The following is a 21618-nucleotide window of genomic DNA, read 5'->3' as shown; positions in this document are numbered from 1 at the left end:
TCTGCCCCGCGTCACACTCCGGTGACGCGGAGTCCCCTCCACCGGAGTGTTTATTGAAGCCACCCCGCGTGTGTCGTCCTGCTATCAGCTCTGCAGTTCAAGCCCGATAAATACAAGCTGATTACGAAGCTGTTTTTTACGTGGCACGCTTCGTGCGGAGCCCGCAGCGCCTTTGAAATGCCATGATAAATGAACAAACTAAAATAAAATTTAATTATTATAAAATACTCATTATTTTCCAAAGTCACAGGGAGCCACAACAGAAGGAAGAAAGAGCCACATGTGGCTCCGGAGCCATGGGTTGCCGACCCCTGACCTAAACTATGATGTTGAACAATCTTTGTTTTCAGGTCATCTGACGGCTGTTTTGCGGTTCCCATGTTGATAATCTTCAGAGAAGGTGCAAAGAGGAGTAAAATTTGCTCTTGGCCACCTTAAATACCTCTTCTCGTGATTGGCTTCACGTGTGTATGTAGGTCAAGGGTAAATGAGCTTATAATACAAATTTTGTGTTCCAATAATTATTGCTAAAGGTAGTCAAATCAATAAAACAACAGGGGTGCCCAAATTTACACATCTGCCTATGTTTTAAGTTTCTTTCACCCTTGTACTATCTTAGATGACCCCACCCTTGAATTGACGTGTTATTCCTACCATGATAAAGGTGGAAAGATTTCATTAATCCATGGACACCAGTGAATATCACAAATCATTGAAGAAAAAAGGTTCAGCGCACTGTCTAGTGGGTCTAGATGACCCAACTTCCCAACGTTAAAGTGCCTAGGATAGCACAAGGGTTACATCCAATAAACTTCATTTCACTTCTCAAAAATAACTGTGTTCATATGCTATGTGATATATTTGACTGAAATTGATGATCTAAACAATCAATGATTTATGAAAAAAAATCGTGGAAATTATCAGGGGTGCCCAAACTTTCTCGTACCACTGTATAGAGGAAGAGTCATTGGAACTTAAAATGCATGTTCGAGCATGATGGAGCTCCGTCCCATAAGACAAAAGTGATAGTTGCCGTATTTTTCGACTATTTGGTGCTCTTTTCAGTCTGGCATCTATTCCAAACTGAAAGGCGCACCTTATGAGACATTGCACTTAATGTATTATTTTGAGTCACAGCAGAAGGAGATAATCATTTATAGACAGAAAAGCCACATGATTGTCACTTCTTTTCACAGCTCCCTAACTCATGGTGTGAGAATCAACACTACCCATGAGTCTTAGTGGCCATTGGTGGGGCTAAGGGCCAGGTCCCCTCAACAGTGTTTACAAAATGGCTGAAACCATATTTGAACTGCAGTTATCAGCTACGTGTAGGAAAAATAAAAAATAAATCAAAACTAACTCAGATTTGCTCCCCCTGGTTTTTTTTTAAACACATACTTGGTGTGTGTGTGTGCTTAACCGTTGTGCTGTCTTAGATTACCCCACCCTTACTTTGACGTGTTATTTCCTACCATGACAAAGGTGGATAAAGGTGGAAAGGATTTAATGTAATCCATGGACACTGGTGAAGATCACAAATCATTGAAGAAAAAAGGTTCAGAGCAGTGTCTAGTGGGTCTAGATGACCCAACTCCCAATGTTAAAGTGCCTAGGATAGCACAAGGGTTACGCCGGTGTTTTTGCCAGCGCATATAGGAAGGTGAAAAGCAGAGACACTGCGCAACTTTGTGTGTGTGTGTGTACATGTTTGTCTTGAAGGCAGCGCTGTCTTTGCTAAGCGCGTGTGTAGGATAAGGAGGAAGGGAGACACACGGGCAAGTGAGTGTGTGAACATTCAGTTTGTATTACCCAGTTAGGGAGAACAGTAATAAAAAAAAGGTTTCCTCTAAAAGAACAGAGCCTGGTTCTTTTATTAACCCACTCTGGAGGGTCTGAGGTTCCAAACGGGGCATTGACATGCCGGCGCCTTAACACCCGGTGCGCCTTTTGTATGTGTCAATAACTGAGAAATCCCCCGTAACTGAGACCGCGCCCTATAACCCGCTGCGCCCATGGTCGTGAAAATGCGGGTAAGTGGCTCAGGGACTAAATCATTGAAATTTGGGTCGATGGCCAGGAAACTCCCCAGATCTGAATCCCATTGAGAACTTGTGGTCAACCCTCAAGAGGCGAGTGGACAAACAAAAACCCCACTAATTCTGACAAACTCCAAGAAGTGATTATGAAAGAATGGATTGCTATCAGTCAGGATTTGGACCCAGAAGCTGATTGAGAGACTGCGCAGTCGAATTGCAGAGGTCCTGAAACACAAGGGCCAACACTGCAAACACTGACTCTTTGTATAAATGTCATGTGATTGTCCACAAAAGCCTTTAAAACGTATCAAGAGCTTGCAATTTTATTTTAGTATATCGAAGAAGTACAGTCAGGACCATAAATATTTGGACAGAGACACATTCTTTCTAATTTTGTTTCTGTACATTACAACAGTGAATTTTAAATAAAACAACTCAGGTGTCATTGAAGTGCAGACTTTCAGCATTTATTCCATGGGTTGAACAAAAAGATTGCATAAAAATGTGAAAAACTAAAGCTTTTTTTAAACACAATCCCTTCATTTAATGGGCTCGTAAGTAATTGGACAAATGAAATAACTGAAAACAAAATGGTCATTACTAATATTTGGTTGAAAACCCTTTGCTGGCAATGACAGCCTGAAGTCTTGAACTCATGGACATCACCATATGCTGGGTTTTCTCCTTCTGAATGCTCTGCCAGGCCTTTACTGCAGCAACTTTCAGTAGCTGTTTGTTTGTGGGCCTTTCTGTCTGAAGTTTAGTCTTCAACAAGTGAAATGCATGCTCAATTGGGTCAAGATCAGGTGACTGACTTGGCCATTCAAGAATATTCCACTTAATAAACTCCTGAGTTGCTTTGGCTACATGTTTTGGATCATTGTCCATCTGTATTATGAAACGCCGCCCAATCAGTTTGGCTGCATTCACCTGGATCTGTGCAGACAGTATGTCTCTAAACACCTCAGAATTCCTTGGGCTGCTTCTGTCCTGCGTCACGTCATCAATAAACACTAGTGTCCCAGTGCCACTAGCAGCCATGCACGCCCAGGCCATCACACTGCCTCCACAGTGTCTTACTGATGATGTAGTGTGCTTTGGATCATGAGCTTCTCCATGCCTTCTCCATACTTTTCTCTTGCCATCATTCTGGTAGAGGTTGATTTTGGATTCATCTGTCCAAAGAATGTTTTTCCAGAACCATGCTGGCTTTTTTAGATGCTTTTTAGAAAAGTCCAATCTAGCCTTCCTATTCTTGAGGCTTATGAGTGGCTTGCATCTTGCATCCCTCTGTATCTACTTTCATTATGGTAGACTTGGATATTGGAGAGTGTTGTTCACTTGGTTGGCTGTTGTGAACGGGTTCCTCTTCACCATGGTAATGATTCTGTGATCGTCCACCACTGTTGTCTTCCGTGGACGTCCAGGTCTTTTTGCGTTGCTGAGTTCACCAGTGCTTTCTTTCTTTCTCAGGATGTACCACATTGTTGATTTTTCCACTCCTAACACTGTAGCAATTTCTCGCATGTTTTTTTTCTGTTTTCTCATTTTAATGATGGCTCCTTTCACCTGCATGGAGAGCTCCTTTGACCGCATGTTGTATGTTCACAGCAAAATCTTCAAAATGCAAGCATGAGTCCTCAAATCACCACGCAGGAATCCAGGGTTCGATTCCCGGAGGGGAATGAGCAATGGTACAGGGGGCAATTACCATATCAATGGCGAGCAGTTAACATCACTCAGTGAGGGTCCTTGGGCAACAATCTTAACGCTATTGCCTCTTGAGCACGGTTCGGCTGCAGCTCACCGCTCCCCCAGGGTATGGGTCAAATGCGGAGAAGATTTTCCCCATTGTGGCATACATAACGTATCAATTATTATTATTATTGTAAACAACTCCAGGCCTTTTATCTGCTTCACTCATAATGACATAAGGGAATTGCCCACACCTGCCAATGCAATAGCATGGGAGTCAATTGTCCAATTCCTTACGAGCCCATGAGATGAAGGGATTGTGTTTAAAAAAGCTTTAGTTTTTCACATTTTTATGCAATCTTTTTGTACAACCCATGGAATAAAAGCTGAAAGTCTGCACTTCAATGGCATCTGAGTTGTTTCATTTAAAATTCACTGTGGTAATGTACAGAAACAAAATTTGAAAGAATATGTCTCTGTCCAAGTATTTATGATCTTGACTGTAACTGAAACAAAGATCTAAAAGCAGTTTTGCAGCAAACTTTGTGAAAACTAATTTTTGTCACATTTCCAAAACTTTTGGCCATGACTGTACAGTTTGTTGTTGTGTTTAAACGGGATTAGCAGGTCTACACACTCCAAGAGAACAGAGAAGAATGAGACTGAAGCAATAGTTCCGTTTAAGCAGATAGGTTGATGTAGTGCAGGGGATTTTACTGCATTTGCACACGAACCTGAGGTGGATGCAGAAGAAAGGGTTAGATGTGAGGGAAATCTTGAGCACAGTTTTTTTACATAACACATTTGAAAAGCAAATCTGACTCCAGTGTTTGTGTGTTTTTGTTTGCATTCCTACTTGATATTTTTGATAGTATGGATAGTTCTCGTTAGTCTGCTTAGGTTGACCTATGCATCCCATTTCCAATCCTCTTCCTGTGTGATTTTTTTCTTTTCTTATAATCCCAATTTTACTACAGTATTTTAAATTGTCTGTGTGTGCACTGGTAAGTTTTTATTTTTAGTTAGCATCTTGACAAGCAGTTTAAGTTGCAACATCTTTGCCTGAAAAGTGCTGTACAAGTAAAGTTTGTATGATTTTTGTATTTGAAAAGTTTTAAGTTGGGCAACATTGCTGTTTGTGTTTTTGCTCCAGGTGTCCGAAGGTATTTGGAAAAAAACAACTGATGCAAAGACTAATAAAATATAGCATTTTGATAAATAAAACGTGGCACTAAAATAGAAAACATTTTTTTAATGAAAAAAAATAAAATTGGTTGTAATACACAAGGATTTTGTCCTCTGAATGTGAAGAGTTTGTTCCTTTTTCTCATATATAGATGATAAAAGTTGAAATACTTAAAAAAAAAAAAAAAACTCCACAAGTTCATTTTAGAATTTGCTGAAAAACGTTAAAATGACTCCAACGTTCACTTTTGAAATGAGGATTTGTTAAATTTTAAATCTTTCTGGAACCTCTGAATTGAAAGTTAATCAAGTTTTGGGAATTCTGTGTTTCTTCCTGGGGAATAAGGTTAGATCTCCTGTTTCCTTGACCTTATGGTTTAAGTCCTCTTCCTGCAGGTTCAGATTTCCATCATCATTTGCATTTACCGGTACTTTATTCTGTGAGAGTGACTACAGTCAAACCACCAACTTTAATTCACTCACCATTCCCTCAGTGATACAGAAGTCCTGGGCACACAGGAAAAGCAGATACTTTTCATTCTTTTAGACTTTTAACTTATTAGGCAAAGTTAAGCAGGTATTTAAATTAAATGTTATCAACTTAAAGGATAAATGGTGTAGCTTAAGGACTTTTTCAGACTAAACAGTTCAGTGTTTATTGACAAGCTTTTCTCCTTTTGATCTCTGGTCAGATTTGTGTGTCTGTAGCAGAAGTTTTCATGCAATGGGAGAAAGAAGACTTACAGATTGGAACACTGATCTCTTTGACTGCTTTGAGGATGCCAGCACTTGTAAGTACCAAATGTTGTGCTTCCTTAAACATTCAGATAAGGCAGTTTCAAGAAGAGAACAGATGAAAAATCTTTTCCAACATGCAGAAATAATTTATATATATATTTTTCATTTTTATTTAAATAGTACAAAAAATTATACAAGATGAATATAAATGTGATTGTATTAAGTGTTGTTTTTTTCTTCTTTTTACAAAGGCTGCAAAAAAAGCTGTTTTTGGATTGAACAAAGATAAAAAATGAGAGAATTGGAGTTAATCAGGAAGCTGGTTCCATCTGTGCTCTACATAGCAGCTGAAATCAAGTTCTGCCTGTTTGGTTCTGACTCTTGGTTCTATGAGCTGGTTGATTGCTCCAGATCTCAGGTTCCAGCTGGATTTGTGAATCACAGACGACTCCATTATTTATTTGGGCTTAACATTACTTATAAACTAGCATAAGCTTTTTATCTCTGATTATATATTTAAATGGTAACCATGACAGGATTTGAGAACAGAGTTGATGTGATCAGTTCTCCTGGTTCTGGTAAAATTTTGGCAGACATAATTTTGTTACAGCAGCCAAGCCTGCAATAGTGAGGGTTCCTATTTTACCAAGAGGTCTGAGAGATAAGATGGAAGACCATTAAGATGTTTAAAAACCATTAAAAGTATCTTCAAATCAATCTTAAAGCATATGAGGAGATGGGATCTGTGTGTATTGTATGCATTACTGCAAAACTTCTCTTTGATTATGATTAATCACGCTGTTAAACGGACGACAGTTACTTTTTACGGTTTAGTTAAATTTGTCTTAGTTTTTAATCAATGCATTGCTTTGTTTCTGAAATGAGTTTGTGATTGTGTTATTTCATGTTGTATTGTTCTTCAATATTTCTTGAAATAAACCAATAAATCAAATCAAACTCAACTAATGATATATATACACACCTCTAGGAATCAGATCTTCAGTTTCTTTACACAATTCTATTGGCATCTAAACAACTTTTGTTTTGTAGTCGTTTACCTGAAGACAGTTTGATGGCATTGACTGCATAAAAGAGATAGTCTGACGCTCCCAATGGTTTGATGTCAGCTAACTCTACAAAAAGCTGGGCATCGTCTGCATAACTAATAATTTTGACTTCTTCATCTATTTTTCAGGTTGCTATGGTTGCTGGTGTGGTCCTTGCCTTGCTTGTACAGTTTCAGGAAGATTTGGAGAGCGCTATTGTCTTCCCATGTTAGATATTAGTACTACAGGGTCACAAATTTTGCCGATCCCTGCCTTCGTTCCTCCCGTTGCTGTCTCCATGAGGGCTGCCATGCGGAGCAGATATGGCATTAAGGTACAACAATAAACACCTCAAGTTGAATCTTAAAAACAATTAGAAATATTAAAGACATTTTCTGTGAAAATTTACAGGGCTCCATCGCTGCTGACATTGCTGCATCTTATTACTGTGCACCCTGCAGCTGGTGTCAGATGCATCGTGAATTAAAGCATCGAAAGAAAGCCCCAGTTGTGATTAACGCGCAGCAGCCATATGTTATCAACATGCAGCCTCCAGCTATGATGATGATGCCCCCGGGTGCTATGGCGCCCCAAGTTGCTATGGCGCCCCCAGGTGCTATGGCCCCCCCAGGTGCTTTGGCGCCCACTTTTATGAGCCAACCACAGACCATAAAGACTTCAAAGTAACATTTTAAGTTGGAATTTTTTTCAAATCATCTTCCAGATTTATTTAGAGTTTATTAAAAAGTGTTTTGTCTATTCTGATTTGCCACATACCCTTGCAAAATAAAAAAACGTAAACATTTGGGACCTTTGCTAATCTCTCTGCTGGAACAAAAGATAGTTTTGAAAATAGTCTTCCACTGCACAAGACACCAAAATGTACAAAATCCACAAACGCTGAGGTTTTTCTGCAACGGAAGCAAAAACAAGCTGGAATGAAAAATAGAAAGGTCACTAAGATGAGGTCAAAGCTGATGTGGAATTAAGTCTGAGGATGTGTAAACAGGCTACCCGGTACACCTACCGAGCATGCAGCAGCAACATCACATAAAAGCTGAAATGATATTGCATGAAACATTTTTAAGTTAAGGCAGTGCTTCGGCGATGCGATGCCAGGGGGGCGCACAGTAGTGGCGGTTTTAGGCACAGGTAATATGGGCAATTGTCCGGGGCGCAAATGTAACGGGGGGGGGGGGGGGGGGGGGGGGGTTGACAGCAGCTCAGTGCTTGGAAAAAAATCTGCGCCCCTATTGGTATTCCTATTATCTGTTATATGACAGAGTTTGTAACAGCCTGAAACCTGTGAGCTGCCGTCCCTGCAGCTGCTCCCGTCTCCTGTCACACGCGAGAGGAGGAAAGGGGAGGGGTAGTGTACGGCGACCAAGAACCACTGTTGCAGCAAAAAAAAAAGTAACTGCAGACAAAAAGAAAATTAAATGCAAATAAAGAAAAGGAAATGCAAATCAAAAATAAACGCTGCAAATAATAACCGCCATCACAGCAAAAAAGAAAAAAAAAAGGCGATGCAAAAAAAAGAAAAGAAATGCAGGCATAAAAAAGCAATGCTTCTAGGAAAACAGCTACAAATACAGGGAAAGCCTTAGCGGAAGTGACGTCACCACGGAAGTGACATCACCACGAAAGTGACGCCACAGCAAATGTCCACCAGAAGTGGATTGGCTTTTGCTACACACACCGCTGCGAAAAGGAGGAATACAAGAGCATGAATCGGAAACTGAACGAGAAAGTGAAGTAAGTGTAAATGTTGGTGTTAAATGTTACTATGTCTAGTTTTGATTTTATTTGGTTTGGGCAGAGGTAGCCCCAGGTTTTATATTCCTGTTATTGTTAGCTTCGGCTAACGCGCAGATACACCCAGTCCATTGTTCAGAAAGACCACTAATCAAGCTGCGTTCACGCCGAATGCGATTCGCGGGCCAATTTGCGTCTACCGCAGGGGTGACCAAACTTTTTCGCTCAAAGGGCCAAAATCTAAATGTGATCCCAGTCCGTAGGCCAAATACAATCATTTTTTGCACGTCATGAAATAAAAGCAGGGAATAAAGAATATAATTTAGTTTATTTATTTGTATTTGGTACTTTTCACGGTAACACACATTAGTGAGGCTAAAACGTAAGTAACATATTTTTTAAAATCTCTCTGGATCTCCCACTCTCCGCAATTAACGCCGAACTTTCGTAGCTAGCCAATGTGGCGCTGTCCTGTGCTGCTGAGGGCATCATGAGGGTGGCTTGCTGTGACAGAAGTTTAGATTGGAACTCCCTAGAATTTGTCTTTTGCGCCTTACCTTTGTGTCTGGATAAAACTGTGTGTTTAGTCTCGTAGTAGCGGTGTATATTGTACTCTTTAAGTAGAGCCACAGACTGCTGTCCGAGTCTGTCCGGGATTATTGTGCTGAAAGCAGAACTGTAATCCGTGGATTTGTTACAGTTCTGCTTTCAACACAATAATCCCGGTAAGAATCTGAAATAAACTGCTCACTCTTGGCCTCCCACCCCTCACATGCAATTGGATTAACAACTTCCTCACAAACCGAACACAGACTGTGAGACTTGGGCCCCCACTGCTCCTCCACCCGCACACTGAACATCGGCGCCCCACAGGGCTGTGTGCTAAGCCCCCTGCTGTACTGCCTCTACACTTATGACTGCAGCCCAAGCCACAACAACAACTGCATCATCAAGTTTACCGACGACACCACGGTGGTCGGATTCATTCCCAGGGGGACAGCCAACACCACTGCCATCATCAAGAAGGCTCAGCAGCGTCTGCACTTTCTGAGGGTCCTCAGGAAGAACAAAATTAAAACCAAACTGCTGCTGACCTTCCACCAGTCATCCATCCAGAGCCTGCTCACATACTGCATAACTGTTTGGTTTGGCAGCTGCACGGCCGCGGATAAAAAGAGACTTCAGAAGATCGTAGAGACGGCTCCAAAAATCATTGGGTGCCCTCTCCCCACCCTGACGGACATCTACTCCGCGCACTGTCTCACTAGAGCTCACAACATCGTCAAGGACAGTTCACACCCTGGCTTAAACCTGTTCAACCTGATGCCCTCTGGGAGGCGCTACAGAGGCATCAGAAGCACAACGAACAGACTAAAAAACAGCTTCTTTCCAAAAGCAATAACAATCCTCAATTCCCAAATGCACAGATAAAATCCATATTCCTGTTTACTTCTCTGTCCACAGTGTCAACTCTCTACCTCATTACCACCTCTTGCACTTTTGACATGTTTACACACAGTTTTCATCTGCAATTTTGCACAATTATTTCGGCACTCTTCATTACAGTTTACAGCTTATATTTGCACACTTGTGTATACTGTTTGTTTGCTTGTTTGATTTTATTGTATTACAATGTTTTTTATTATTTTTTTCCCTTCCTTGCGGTACTTGCACTGATGGCGATGCTTAAATCTCATTGTACTATGCACAATGACCATAAAGCAGATCTAAATCTAAATCTGACAAAAAAGGCAAACAGCCAGAGAAAAGATTTCAGTAGAAAAATAATCCTCCTCCCAAATTTGATAAAAATGCCTCTTATCCGTTTTGTTACTGCCGTTGCCGCTCCATGAACGAATGGGAAAAGTTAAGGGGTTTTAACTAAACACTCCGCAGCCTCTACAGGCACGACTTGGTGAGCCAAATTTGGCCTGCGGGCCCTACTTTGGGCACCCATGGTCTACCGCCTCTCCTTTGCAGCGCGGCAAAGTCTCTGCTGGCCGTCAGTCTAAAAAATGTGTTTTTGAGCTTGTAGGTACTAGCTGCACACACATGTGGGAGAAGCTTTAAGCTAATGTTTTCAGCCTGATGGCTACATGGATGGTGTCTGTGTTTATCATATCTAGATTACAATGCATGGGAGACGCAGGTGGTGTTGAGAGATCATGGTCATTTATTATGAAGAGTTCTACAAAAACATTGGCAATCACGTCATTCATTCAGGTTTCATGAGCGAGGGAGCTCCATCAGCTCCCAGGCTGCTAGCTGGCTGCCATATGGTCATAGAGAGCTGCCTGACCGCCGCCTCCGTTTCCGCGTGTTTTTAATTGTCGCTATGAAAATAAGAAAAATATTTTCAATATTTGTATTTGTCATATATGATATGTTGTATTTATGTTAAATTTAGCAAGACAAATAATCACGTTGATGCAAATTTATTTTTAATTTTTTTAGATCATGCCAAATATGACGGTGTTTAACAAAAAGGTTGGGTTGCTATAGTGTGCATTTTATTAAATATGTATTTAAACAGAGAGACTTTTGAGAAAGTACCTGAGTGAATTTTTTTACTGTTAATCATTTGACTCGTTTGAATATGCATCCATACTTTCCTTCTTTGAATTGTAATTTGACAGAAAAACGAATTAGCTACTCCTTACAGTAATTAAGAAACTTCTAAACTTTTGCAGTAAAAAAACATGTAAGGAGTTGCCCCAGACTGATTTCTGTAAAGAAAATCTCTTACTCAAGTAATGTATTTCCTTACCGACTATTATAATACTTGTTTGAAAGTAATCTTTCACTTAGACATTTTCAATTCATTAATTTTACATTGAATAGTTAGATTCCCCAAGAACTCAAATCACTATCATGTCACACACACGTGATAATGTAAACAATGTAAAAAATTGTAAAAAATATTATGCAGTTCATCAGTTAGCGTCTAAAATAGTGTCCTCCTTTTAAAGCCCCAGATCGTGAAGCTACTTCACTTGATGGACTTGATGGAAAAATATTTCACAGAGGGCCATAGTTATGAAATAACCACTCCGACGATGAAATATTCGTCGACTTGAAAACAAAACACAACATATCAGTCAGTCTTTGCAATGTATACGGATATTAAAAGATGCAGGCCTGACCAGAAGACTGAACTACATTCCACTTGCTTCTCTGCGGACAGAATTAATTAGAATAACCATGAAACTAAAAAAATTAACAAGGCTAATTTTTTTTTTGATGTGTTGCTCAGTATGAACGTTTTTCTGTACTTTCTTGTAGATTTGATGGGAGCAATTGCAGTTTCCCGACATCTGACCAAACCTTGAACCACATCACCAGCATCTTGCCAGTGCCAGCAACTCCTGGTGGGGATGAGCATGAAACCCTCTTTGGAGAACTGTAACAACATAGTGGTCTAAGAGCTTCTTTGCTGTGGGAATCAGCTTTTGAGAACTAAATCACCCTAAAAAACATTGCTGGTCTGCAAAACCTTTAAGGACGTATTTGCATTGCAACAAAACCAGGGGATCCCAAAACCAGCAGGAAGCATTCTTTCAAGACCTGGATTTGGGCACCCAGAACTAAACTAATACAACCTTTTTGTGTATGGCATTAGCTATATGTCATTTTCCTCTCTCTCCTGTCATTTCGTTTGTCAAAGTTTTCTATGCCTGAAAAAAACTTTACAAAAATGTCTGTAGTCCAGTATTTTTTATTACAGGAACAAGCTAACAAAGCATTATATAAAAAAATGCTGCAATACAACTTATGTTTCAGAGTATAACAGAAAGTATAACAAATATTGGGTGTGGCAACATTAACTTTTACACAAAAAAATCATTGGTCTAAAAGCACCCAAAGCCAGTGGAATTCTTGATTTCTTGATTGATTGACAATACAAACCACCTATATTAAAATTATGCACAATTATTATGACATTATGACATGCTATTATGACACTATTTCACATTTTCACAAATCAGGTAAAGGTTTCACAAATCAGAAACTTTGTTCAATGTATTCTTTACTATCTAAGTCAAAATGTAATCCAGATGTGAGCAGTCCAGGTCCAGCGGTTTTTCAATAGGACCTGGTCTGAGGTGGACTCAGTGCATAAAATGTGATAAAAATCATCCTTTTTCACATTTCCACAAATCAGAAACTGTGTTTAAGGAATTCTTTAGAATCAAATGCATAATTGAATCCAGGTCCTGTAGTTTTTGAACAGGAACCGGTTTTAGATGACTATGGTGCGATAAATGCAGTGGAATGTTCCTTTCGTGCCCTCGCAAAGCTCGAAAGATGTGAATCGGAAGCCAACTTCAGCGTCGTTCCACCATGTAGCCATCAGGCTAAAAACATTAGCTACAAGCTCTGAAACACATTTTTTAGACTGACGGCCAGCATAGCCTGGCAAAAGAGTGGCGCTAGACGCAAATTTGCCCGCGAATTGCATTCGGCGTGAACGCAGCTTGATTAGTGGTTTTTCTGATCAATGGTCTGCGCGTTAGCCGAAGCTAACAATAATAACCGGAATAAAACCTGGGGCCACCTCTGCCCAAACCAAATAAAATCAAAATTACACATAGTAAAATTTAACACCAACATTTACACTTACTTCACTTTCTCGTTCAGTTTCCGATTCACGCTCTTGTATTCCTCCTTTTCACAGCGGTGTGTGTAGCAAAAGCCAATCCACTTCTGGTGGACATTCAGAAAACTGACCCCAGATCTGTTGTGGCGTCACTTTCTTGGTGATGTCACTTACGCTAAGGCTTTACTTGTAGATGCATCGCTTTTGTTATGTTTGCATTTCTATAAATATTTTTTTTTGCATCGTTTTTTTTCCCCCTTTTTGGTGTGATGGCGGTTATTATTTGCAGCGTTTATTTTTTATTTGCATTTCATTTTCTTTTTGTTTGCAGTTGCTTTTTTATTTTTGCTGCAATTGCGGTTCTTGGCCACTGTATTAGAGGGTTAAGGCAGCGCTGTCTAAACATTGCGCAACACCAGGATCATTGCGAGCCTTTAGATTAACTCAGCTCATGCTAATAATGTCATTCTTTATTAAATTGTAGACATTTTGATAACATGTCTATTTTCCATGAATGTATTCTTTGTCTACCTGTCGTTTAGTTGGTGTCAGTATTTGACAGAAAGACAGCGGGTAATGCAGGAAAACAGCTGCACTTTATGAGATCATAAATAAACAATAATTTAGAAAAAAAAAACAAGCACAAAGTTTGTATCTAATAACGGTGAAATGTTTAGAATTTGATGACAGCTCCCACCTGTGGACATTTTTAGCAATAACATTTCAATAAAAGAATTGGGAAAATACTTTCTAAATGTTTCTTCGTAAAGGACTGAAATAAGAAATAGTCATGTAATAAAAAAAAGAAACGTAAATAGTGTTAGATTACATGGTATGTTTGTGCCAGATTCCAAGATAAAAAACAAAACAAATAAAGACTCTTGGTGTTTTATAATGGCATCATTATTTATTTTCTTCTCTTTTTTTGAAGACAGTAAGTCCACCTTAAGACAACCTCACCAGGGGGGTATTCCAGAAAGCAGGTTATGCTAGCTCCCACGGTAAGTTTGAGGCTAAGGAAGTTGATAACCTCAGCTTTCGGTTCCAAAAATGGAGGTATGCTTCAGGGTATGTTAAGTTGCCATAGCAACTAATGCTCTGAACATAACCTGGTCTGGAGCAGGTTTAGTTGAAAGTTAGTTTGTTTTCAGAGAGGTGAAGCAGCATGATGTGTCCATTTGAATATGATTTAGTGGATGAAGAAGTTCAAATAATACTTTTTCCTCCATGAGAGGGTGATGAGACCATGTATGGATGTTTAAAGTTAAACTTTTTTACATTGATCAACTGACTTATTTGCATCAGTTAAGATAAATCCTTTTTTTTAATTCAGTCAACTTAAAAATTACACATAGTTATCAGACAGTTATTGAACTTTCATTCAAATTAATTCAATTAAGTAGGTGTAAATTTGGTGCTGCTGTTAGATTGGAAGCAAGGAATTGTGGGATACCATTCCCTTTGCCTGTCTGGACGGATTTAGGTTTAAGTGTGGCTTTTTGACCAAATGTGTTTAGTTGTAGCTGTTTTACCGAGTTATTTAAACCTGTGATGTTTAATTCTTTCTGCACCATGAGTGAGAAGATGATGAGGTTATTTAGCACCCCTAGTGCTTCATAAAGGCATAATAAGTTCAGTTAAAGTCAGTCATAACAACTAAATGCATATGTTATAAATCAATTCTGCATCATTCATTTTCATTTTTATAAGAAAATAGAATATCTGCTGTCTCTAACTTAGACATATGAGAGTTTAAAAAGTACAAGAAATTAATATGGAAAAACATTGAATTAAATTAAAGTAATATGACATTTAGTTAGATAAATATGTAAATTTAAGTTGTTTAACCCTTGTGCTATCCTAGGCACTTAAACGTTGGGAGTTGGGTCATCTAGACATCCGAACCTTTTTTCTTCAATGATTTGTGATCTCCACTGGTGTATATGGATTACATTAAAACTTTCCACCTTTATCCACCTTTGTCATGGTAGGAAGAACACGTCAAGGTAAGGGTGGGGTCATCTAAGATAGCACACGGGATAAAAAATCATTGAGTTGGATAGATGTAAGAAATTAGATTGAATAAATTTAACTCAATTGTTGCCAATTTGATTAATTCATTTAAGTTGGGGAGCTATTTATTTATGCATATATATACACCGGTATTTTTTTTTTCCCTAAAGCAATTTGCATCACAATGAAAATGAGATAGAAACTTGTGCGTTGACTTTGTCAGTTCTTTTTCTCCAAGCACAAACTCTTTCTTTTGCTGATGCAGCCGTATTACTTTTTTGATGGGCGTATAATCTTCATATGCCGTCATCAAAATCTCAGACTCCGTCTCACTGAAGTATAGCGCTCTCTTTTTTTCTTTACACGTTTCCATGGTAACTCCGGAAATCGGCGATCCATTGAGAATGCCTTCATGTACTTGTCGTCCACGTGCATTAACCCAGGGCTACCATGTCGAGCGTAACTACGCTAACTCTTGTCCAGTCTTTTGGAAGACATACCCAGACTAAGCAAGTTCAGGTGGATTTCAGCCAGAGTTCAGGGTTAAAGTTAGGGTAGTTTAAACATGCTTCCTGGAATACCCCCCAGGTGAAAAAGAATCTTCAACAAATAATTGCTGCTTTTAAAGTATAGCATTTTGTGAAGCTTTGTACAGTAACAATTATAGTAAAACTCTAACATTTAGAACAACAATGAATTGAATAATATCCTACTATTACGCCAACATAGTGATTTTAATAGTTATTAAGCAGGATGACACCTAAAAAAGGAAGCCAAAACCTTTGAAAAAAGATACTTTACCAGTCATTCTCACAGAAAGCAGAGATGAAATCGCTCTGCTGATGCTCAGGGTAGAGGAAAAGAACAGGCCAGTGCAACAAGCACTTCTCATCCTGGAAGACCTGAGCCCCAGTGACTTCCTGAGAACTGAGGCCGTCCAACCTCAGCTGCTCCATGGCTGCTGAAGATTGATCCTTGTCATCCTCACTTTCTGAACCTATAAGGTGAGGCTTTTTAGACTCTCAGCTCTCTGAGCTTCCCATCGTTGGTATGTTCCTTTAGCCCCTCGTCACACCACTGGAGAGCCTCTGAAAAGTTGTGCAGCTCAATGCAGCACTGAGCACCTATAGACCCCAAATCACACATTCTGTGTCAGCACTTGGTAGAACAGTTGGATTTTTTTTTTTTTTGTACTAGTTACACATTAAGTGCTAATAACATCTGATCAAGGCTTTAAGGTGGCCTGGCTTGATTTTTTTTGCAGCTGCAGCGTCATTCAGTGCAAAGCGCATGTTCCCTGCATGTCACAAAATAAACATTTTAACATCATGCATATGTTATCCTTTGAGAGGATAAATTAAATAAACATTAAAAATTACGAAGTTAGCCTCATCACCAGAAACGGCGTCAGTTTTAATGTCAAAGACCAAGTTTCAATTGCTGATATGCTAAATTTTTACTCAGACTGAAGGCGTTTCTCTGCGTCTTGAATTTGTCCATGAAGAACTCGTCCATCATGCCGTCGTCACTGTGACTGTCGCTATGAGTCTCTGCCGCCATCTTTGTTACAAATATGTACATTCCAAAAAAGTTTTACAATTACGAAGCGTCACAACGCCGATTATTTGAGGGGAAACAAGACCAGAGGCCGTCCAGTGTAAAATGTTCTTCAGACATCTTGTTTACACATTTTCCTAACCGTACTGCACAATTAAAGGTCCGAGCGGAATCACATGACGCATGTCTTTGGTTCCACCTCCAGATAAGCTCGCTTTTAAAATGTTCTTTATTTACAATCTTGTTTAGGTAGAGAACTAACCAATGTTAGTTGGGAGTTACGAATTTAAAAAAGGAAAGTGTTGCAATGAGATATTATTTTACTGATATAACAAAGTAAAATTGTTGTAATTGCCACTCAAAATGATATTATTTTTATACAGAACAAATCTATTTTTATCAGTTAAAAAAAAACACACAAAAAATACACCCCCCATAAATAAAGATAAGAGCTAATCACAATTATATTGCACCAAATTAGATAAGCTTGGTTGTCTTGTTACGAAGTTTTGCTCCAACAAACCAATTTATTTCTGTATTTACCTCTGTTTGACACGTTTCTTCCTTTCGTTTCACCAAAAATGATGGTTTAACTCTTCCTTTTGTTTCCATATATAACAACTCACAAATTCCCCAGCAGCCCCTTCCCTTTTTCTTGGTAACTGCATTTAAGTTTTTTTTCTAAATTATGCAACATGAAAAAAGGTGTGTGTATGAGTGTGGGGGGGGGGGTGTAAAATAAACAAAAAACAAAGAAATATTACCACTTTATATTTGGTGAGACAATTTAGTCTCTGTTGTTTACATTTCTTGTGACCACAGATGCCGTAATTTCCATTCCCCAATCTGGCACTGTCAGGTATCCACAGGTGTAACCAATCAGTTGCCTGATTACATTTGCACGAGGCTCTAATAAATATGTGCAAAAACGTTCTATAGTCAGTGATGAGTCCAGATTCTGCCATAGCTCCAAAGTTTTTCTTTAAGTTGAAATGCCCTTTACCAGAAAAATAAAATATTTTTCCAGACAAACCCCATAACTTAAGGACACGCTCCAATGAACACTCCAATGCATTTTTCTGTTTCTATAATGTTCCTGAAGCATTTTTCTCACGTAGGACATATATAAAGTACATTTAATTTAAACTTGCACTTCAGAGTATTTATTTATTCAAATTGCTGTGAATCAGTTGCAGATGAGAAAAATGCTGCTGGAAAAAGCTTGTGGCAGTGACCCAGGTGCTACAGTCGGCTGACTACAAACTCCCTGCTCTGCTCCATCTGGCACACCCAGGAAATCCACCTTTCCTTCTTCCCATTGTGTTGGACAACTTTAGTTTTCCTGTAAGTCACTGTATTCAAAGCTCCTGCTATACGTCCTTCATCGTTGCCTTTTCTTTTATTTCTCTGCCTACAAGCATGCTCATAAAAACCCTGTAGGTCAACAGAACTACTGGCATAGGAGTAGTCTATTGACTTCAAGGAAAGAGTAAACTATTTACTGAAGTAAAAAAACAAACAACCTAAAGAACAGATTAAGACTAAGTGTGGTGGTGTACCTAAAGCTTAAGCAAAGACTATTTTTGTCATAACCTTGTTCAACATCAATTTACTTATTGATTTGAAATTGTGAATTATGACACTTATTTTGATCTCTTTAAAATGTTTTCATCATAATTCTCTCATTCATACACTGGTACTGGTACATGCTTTATTCCCGTTAAGACTCCATTATAACATTGATAAAATAAAAGACTGAAAACCAAGGACAAGTTTTCTCCAGTTTGATATCAAAAGCTTTACAGTTTTTTATTCCATCACCTCACATGTCAAACATTTATACACTCTTACAACAAAAGCTGTTTATTATACAGTTTCTACTTTTCCGAGCAGATCCAGGAGTCCGTCTTTACTCAGAAATAGCGTCTCAGCAGTCTGCTGACAGATCACCTCAAAGGTGGGGGGATTCTGTAGAGCTGCTTCCCCCACCACAATCACATATGGGTAGCCCAGTCTGCTGGCGTCCTTCAGCCTCTTTCCAATGGTCATCTGTGTGCGGTCATCAAGAACAATCTCACCCCTCAGGTGAGGAAAGTCTTCACCCAAACTGTCCACCAGTTCCTCTGCTAAGACTGCTGCCCCTTCGACCTTACTGCCTTTCTTGGGGGGTAAAACGCAGATCTGGTAAGGAGCAATGAGACCGGGCCAGCGGATTCCCTCGTCTGTGGACAACACTTCAATGGCTGCAGCGAGAATGCGGCTCACTCCAAGGCCATAGCAACCCATTTCAGTGACGGAGGGTTTGTTTTGGGGGTTGCTAAAGGTGGCTTTGAATACACTGGAGTACTTCTTTCCCAGATAAAACGTGTGCCCAACTTCTATTCCCTTTGACTCTACCAGAGCTCCAGTTTTGCACTGTGGACAGTGGGTTGTGCCTGATGACAAAGTCTCCACATTAGCTGAAAAGGAGCAGTTCCCACAGAGTAAAAGTCGGTCCTCTCCTACGTCTGTTGGTAACTGAAACTCATGGGAAAGGGTACCGCCGATGTTGCCTGTATCCGCCTGTACCTGAACGCAGCGCAGGCCCAAACGCGTGAAAAGCTGGATGTACGCCTGACAGACAGATCCATACGTCTGTTGAGCAGCTTCTTCACTCACATCAAATGAATACATGTCTTTCATGTAAAACTCTCGGCCTCTGAGAAGACCAAACTTTGGTTTTGGCTCATCCCTGAACTTGCGGGTTATCTGGTTTTGGATGAGAGAAATCACAAAGTAAAAGGGCAGCTTATAACAGAAAAAGTGATAGTAACTATAGCAAAAAACCTACTTGGTACAGTAGCAGAGGTAGCTGTCTGTATGAGAGCGTTGCCTGGTGAGCAACAAGAGTGGTCACGGCCTCCTCGTGAGTGGGACCCAGGCAATAGTCTGCACCATGCCGGTCTTTTAGACGGAACAGCTCCTTTCCCATCAAATCCCATCGTTCACTAGTTCTCCAGAGATCTGCTGAGCACAGACTGGGCATGTCCAGCTTCTGCCCTCCAATCCCCTGCATCTCCTGGTCTATTACTCTCATCTGTTGATTGAAAGCAACAGTTACAGAACCAAAAGTAGTAGCAAAATGTAGTATTTTTCCATGTCATGATAACATTTTGAATAAAAAGTCAAACTGGTATTTAGTCATTTTTGTGCTTTTGTTTTTTCTTTTGTTTAAGATAAAAACTCACCAGCTTCTCCATTGATCTGACAGTGGCAGGAAGGTAGACGTAACACCCCGGACTGAATGGATGAATGAGGCCGGCCTGATGCATGAGCCTCTGGCTCTTGCATGTCATTTCTCCCGACAGCCGGCTGTCTTGGCCAACATCCCGAAGGTTCGAAGGCTGGTAAAGACGAGAAACCAGGAGCCTCGGCTTCCTGGATGTTGTCTTTGTAGAAGTACAGGTGGGTGTGTGCTCAGCATAACCTGATTGATGCCTCTTTGAAATAAGAAGGGCTCTGTGGAGACGATGAAACACTCTCTTCCAAACTGGATGCATCGTAGACTGTCACACTTCAAATTAATGCCCCTGTCAAGTAAAACAGTTTGAGTTATTAGTGCAGTGTAATGAGAGCAAAATATAATCAAGGCAACACAGTGACATCTGCACTTCAACAAGAGTCTGATCATCCAATAAATTGTGATGCAGGTTTACTGCTGCAAAACTGCTCAAATGTATTATTTTCTAGACAAAACTACAATGAGTACTAAAACTTTGTTTCTTTTTAAAACAGTTAATTTGGGTGCTTCTAAAAATATTTCATTTGATCACTATGTTAATGTTTTAAAGAGGAACAGAAAAAAAGCATCAAGCAAAACATCAAGAAGTGGAGACTCGTGTTTTTTGGCTCAATTAAGCTCATTTGATTTGGTTGGTAAACAATACAGTACACAAGTACTTCCTTAAAAGTGATTAAAATTCTCTATTTAGAAATATTTATATTTGAAATAAATTAACTATTCCCAAAAAATTAGACATTTAATTTGAAATGTTTTCATGCGTTCATATGATTTATGCACAAATTCATTGAGATTCTTGGACACATTAGAAAAGTTAAAGGAAGCCTTTGGCTAACAGACGACGATGCTAACGTTATTTTCCTCTGTTTGCGTGTTATAACGAGAAGCACGCTTACGTCATAAACAAGCCTCACCTTCAGACAGTTCCGTTGAGACGATTTTATTGGTACATTTGCGCCAAAAAGACTGAGAGCAGTTTGAAAATAAATGAATACACAAGGCAAGCATTGCTACCACCACTCCTCCACTCTAGGTCACTTTCTTTCTGTGATTGCATGACACCGCAATCACTGTAATCTCACACTGCCATCTACCGGTTTGGAGGGGAAATAACAACAGCGTTGGCAATAGTTTTTTTTAAATAATCTTTTTTGAAAACTTACAGACTCATTAATACAAAAATGAGAACATTTTAAAATATACAGATAGAAAACTGAGTAACAAAATGTGCCAGGGAAACATAGATTGAAAAAAAAACCCTGAATAAACAGAAGCAGGAAAAGCAGTGAGTTGTTATTCTCTGCATCTAAAAAAATACAAGGTGTCAAGTTCTTAAAGCTTTGGGGTTAGAAGAGGAATGTATTGTTTTGGTTTTTTGGTTTTTGGTTTAACTCAATCATAAAAAGTTGGAATAGTGCCCCCTCCCGAAATGTGCACTTATGAATATGAAATTTGGCTAGTACTATTAAATGATTACTTCAGTAGTATTCCCTTATTAGTGAATTTTTAACATAATGGACATTTATGACTCCTGGGTGTTTATTGAGGAACCTGTTAGCTGTCTGCCAAGGTAGAAATCACGCTAAAGTTCCAGTGAGGGCAGAATAGTGAAAAGACATCCACCTGACGGGTTTCTCCAGAAGAGATCTACTTTGAAACATACAATATTATTCTGCAAGTAAAGCAGCCATCCTGATGGATAAAGATATCGAA

The 21618-nt window shown here is 39.4% G+C and overlaps 2 protein-coding genes and 1 long non-coding RNA gene across 3 annotated transcripts; 1 reads left to right on the top strand and 2 right to left on the bottom strand.

The window, feature by feature from the left end:
- Positions 1–4128: 4128 nt before the first annotated feature.
- LOC101164880 (cornifelin-like) lies at positions 4129–7435 on the top strand. Its single transcript, XM_011474117.3, has 4 exons — positions 4129–5496; positions 5612–5710; positions 6853–7037; positions 7115–7435. The coding sequence occupies exons 2-4, from the start codon at positions 5644–5646 to the stop codon at positions 7388–7390; spliced, it is 528 nt and encodes a 175-aa protein (XP_011472419.1). The 5' UTR covers positions 4129–5496; positions 5612–5643; the 3' UTR covers positions 7391–7435.
- An 8353-nt stretch (positions 7436–15788) lies between these two features.
- On the bottom strand, positions 15789–16849 carry LOC111947318. The gene is made up of 2 exons (XR_002873123.1): positions 16288–16849; positions 15789–16192 (listed from the first exon to the last, which is right to left on the bottom strand). It is a non-coding gene; the product is annotated as an uncharacterized LOC111947318 (long non-coding RNA).
- A 1559-nt stretch (positions 16850–18408) lies between these two features.
- Positions 18409–20967, bottom strand: pars2 (prolyl-tRNA synthetase 2, mitochondrial). Its single transcript, XM_023954319.1, has 4 exons — positions 20820–20967; positions 19853–20194; positions 19456–19701; positions 18409–19373 (listed from the first exon to the last, which is right to left on the bottom strand). Exons 2-4 carry the CDS (start codon positions 20162–20164, stop codon positions 18492–18494), a joined length of 1440 nt encoding a protein of 479 aa, XP_023810087.1. The 5' UTR covers positions 20165–20194; positions 20820–20967; the 3' UTR covers positions 18409–18491.
- Between the last annotated feature and the right edge of the window lie 651 nt (positions 20968–21618).

Source organism: Oryzias latipes, chromosome 4 (assembly GCF_002234675.1).
Source record: "Oryzias latipes chromosome 4, ASM223467v1".
In the NCBI taxonomy this organism is placed as follows: Eukaryota; Metazoa; Chordata; class Actinopteri; order Beloniformes; family Adrianichthyidae; genus Oryzias; species Oryzias latipes.
Note: the sequence above shows the minus strand (reverse complement) of the source record. Positions and strands in the feature narration are given on the sequence as shown.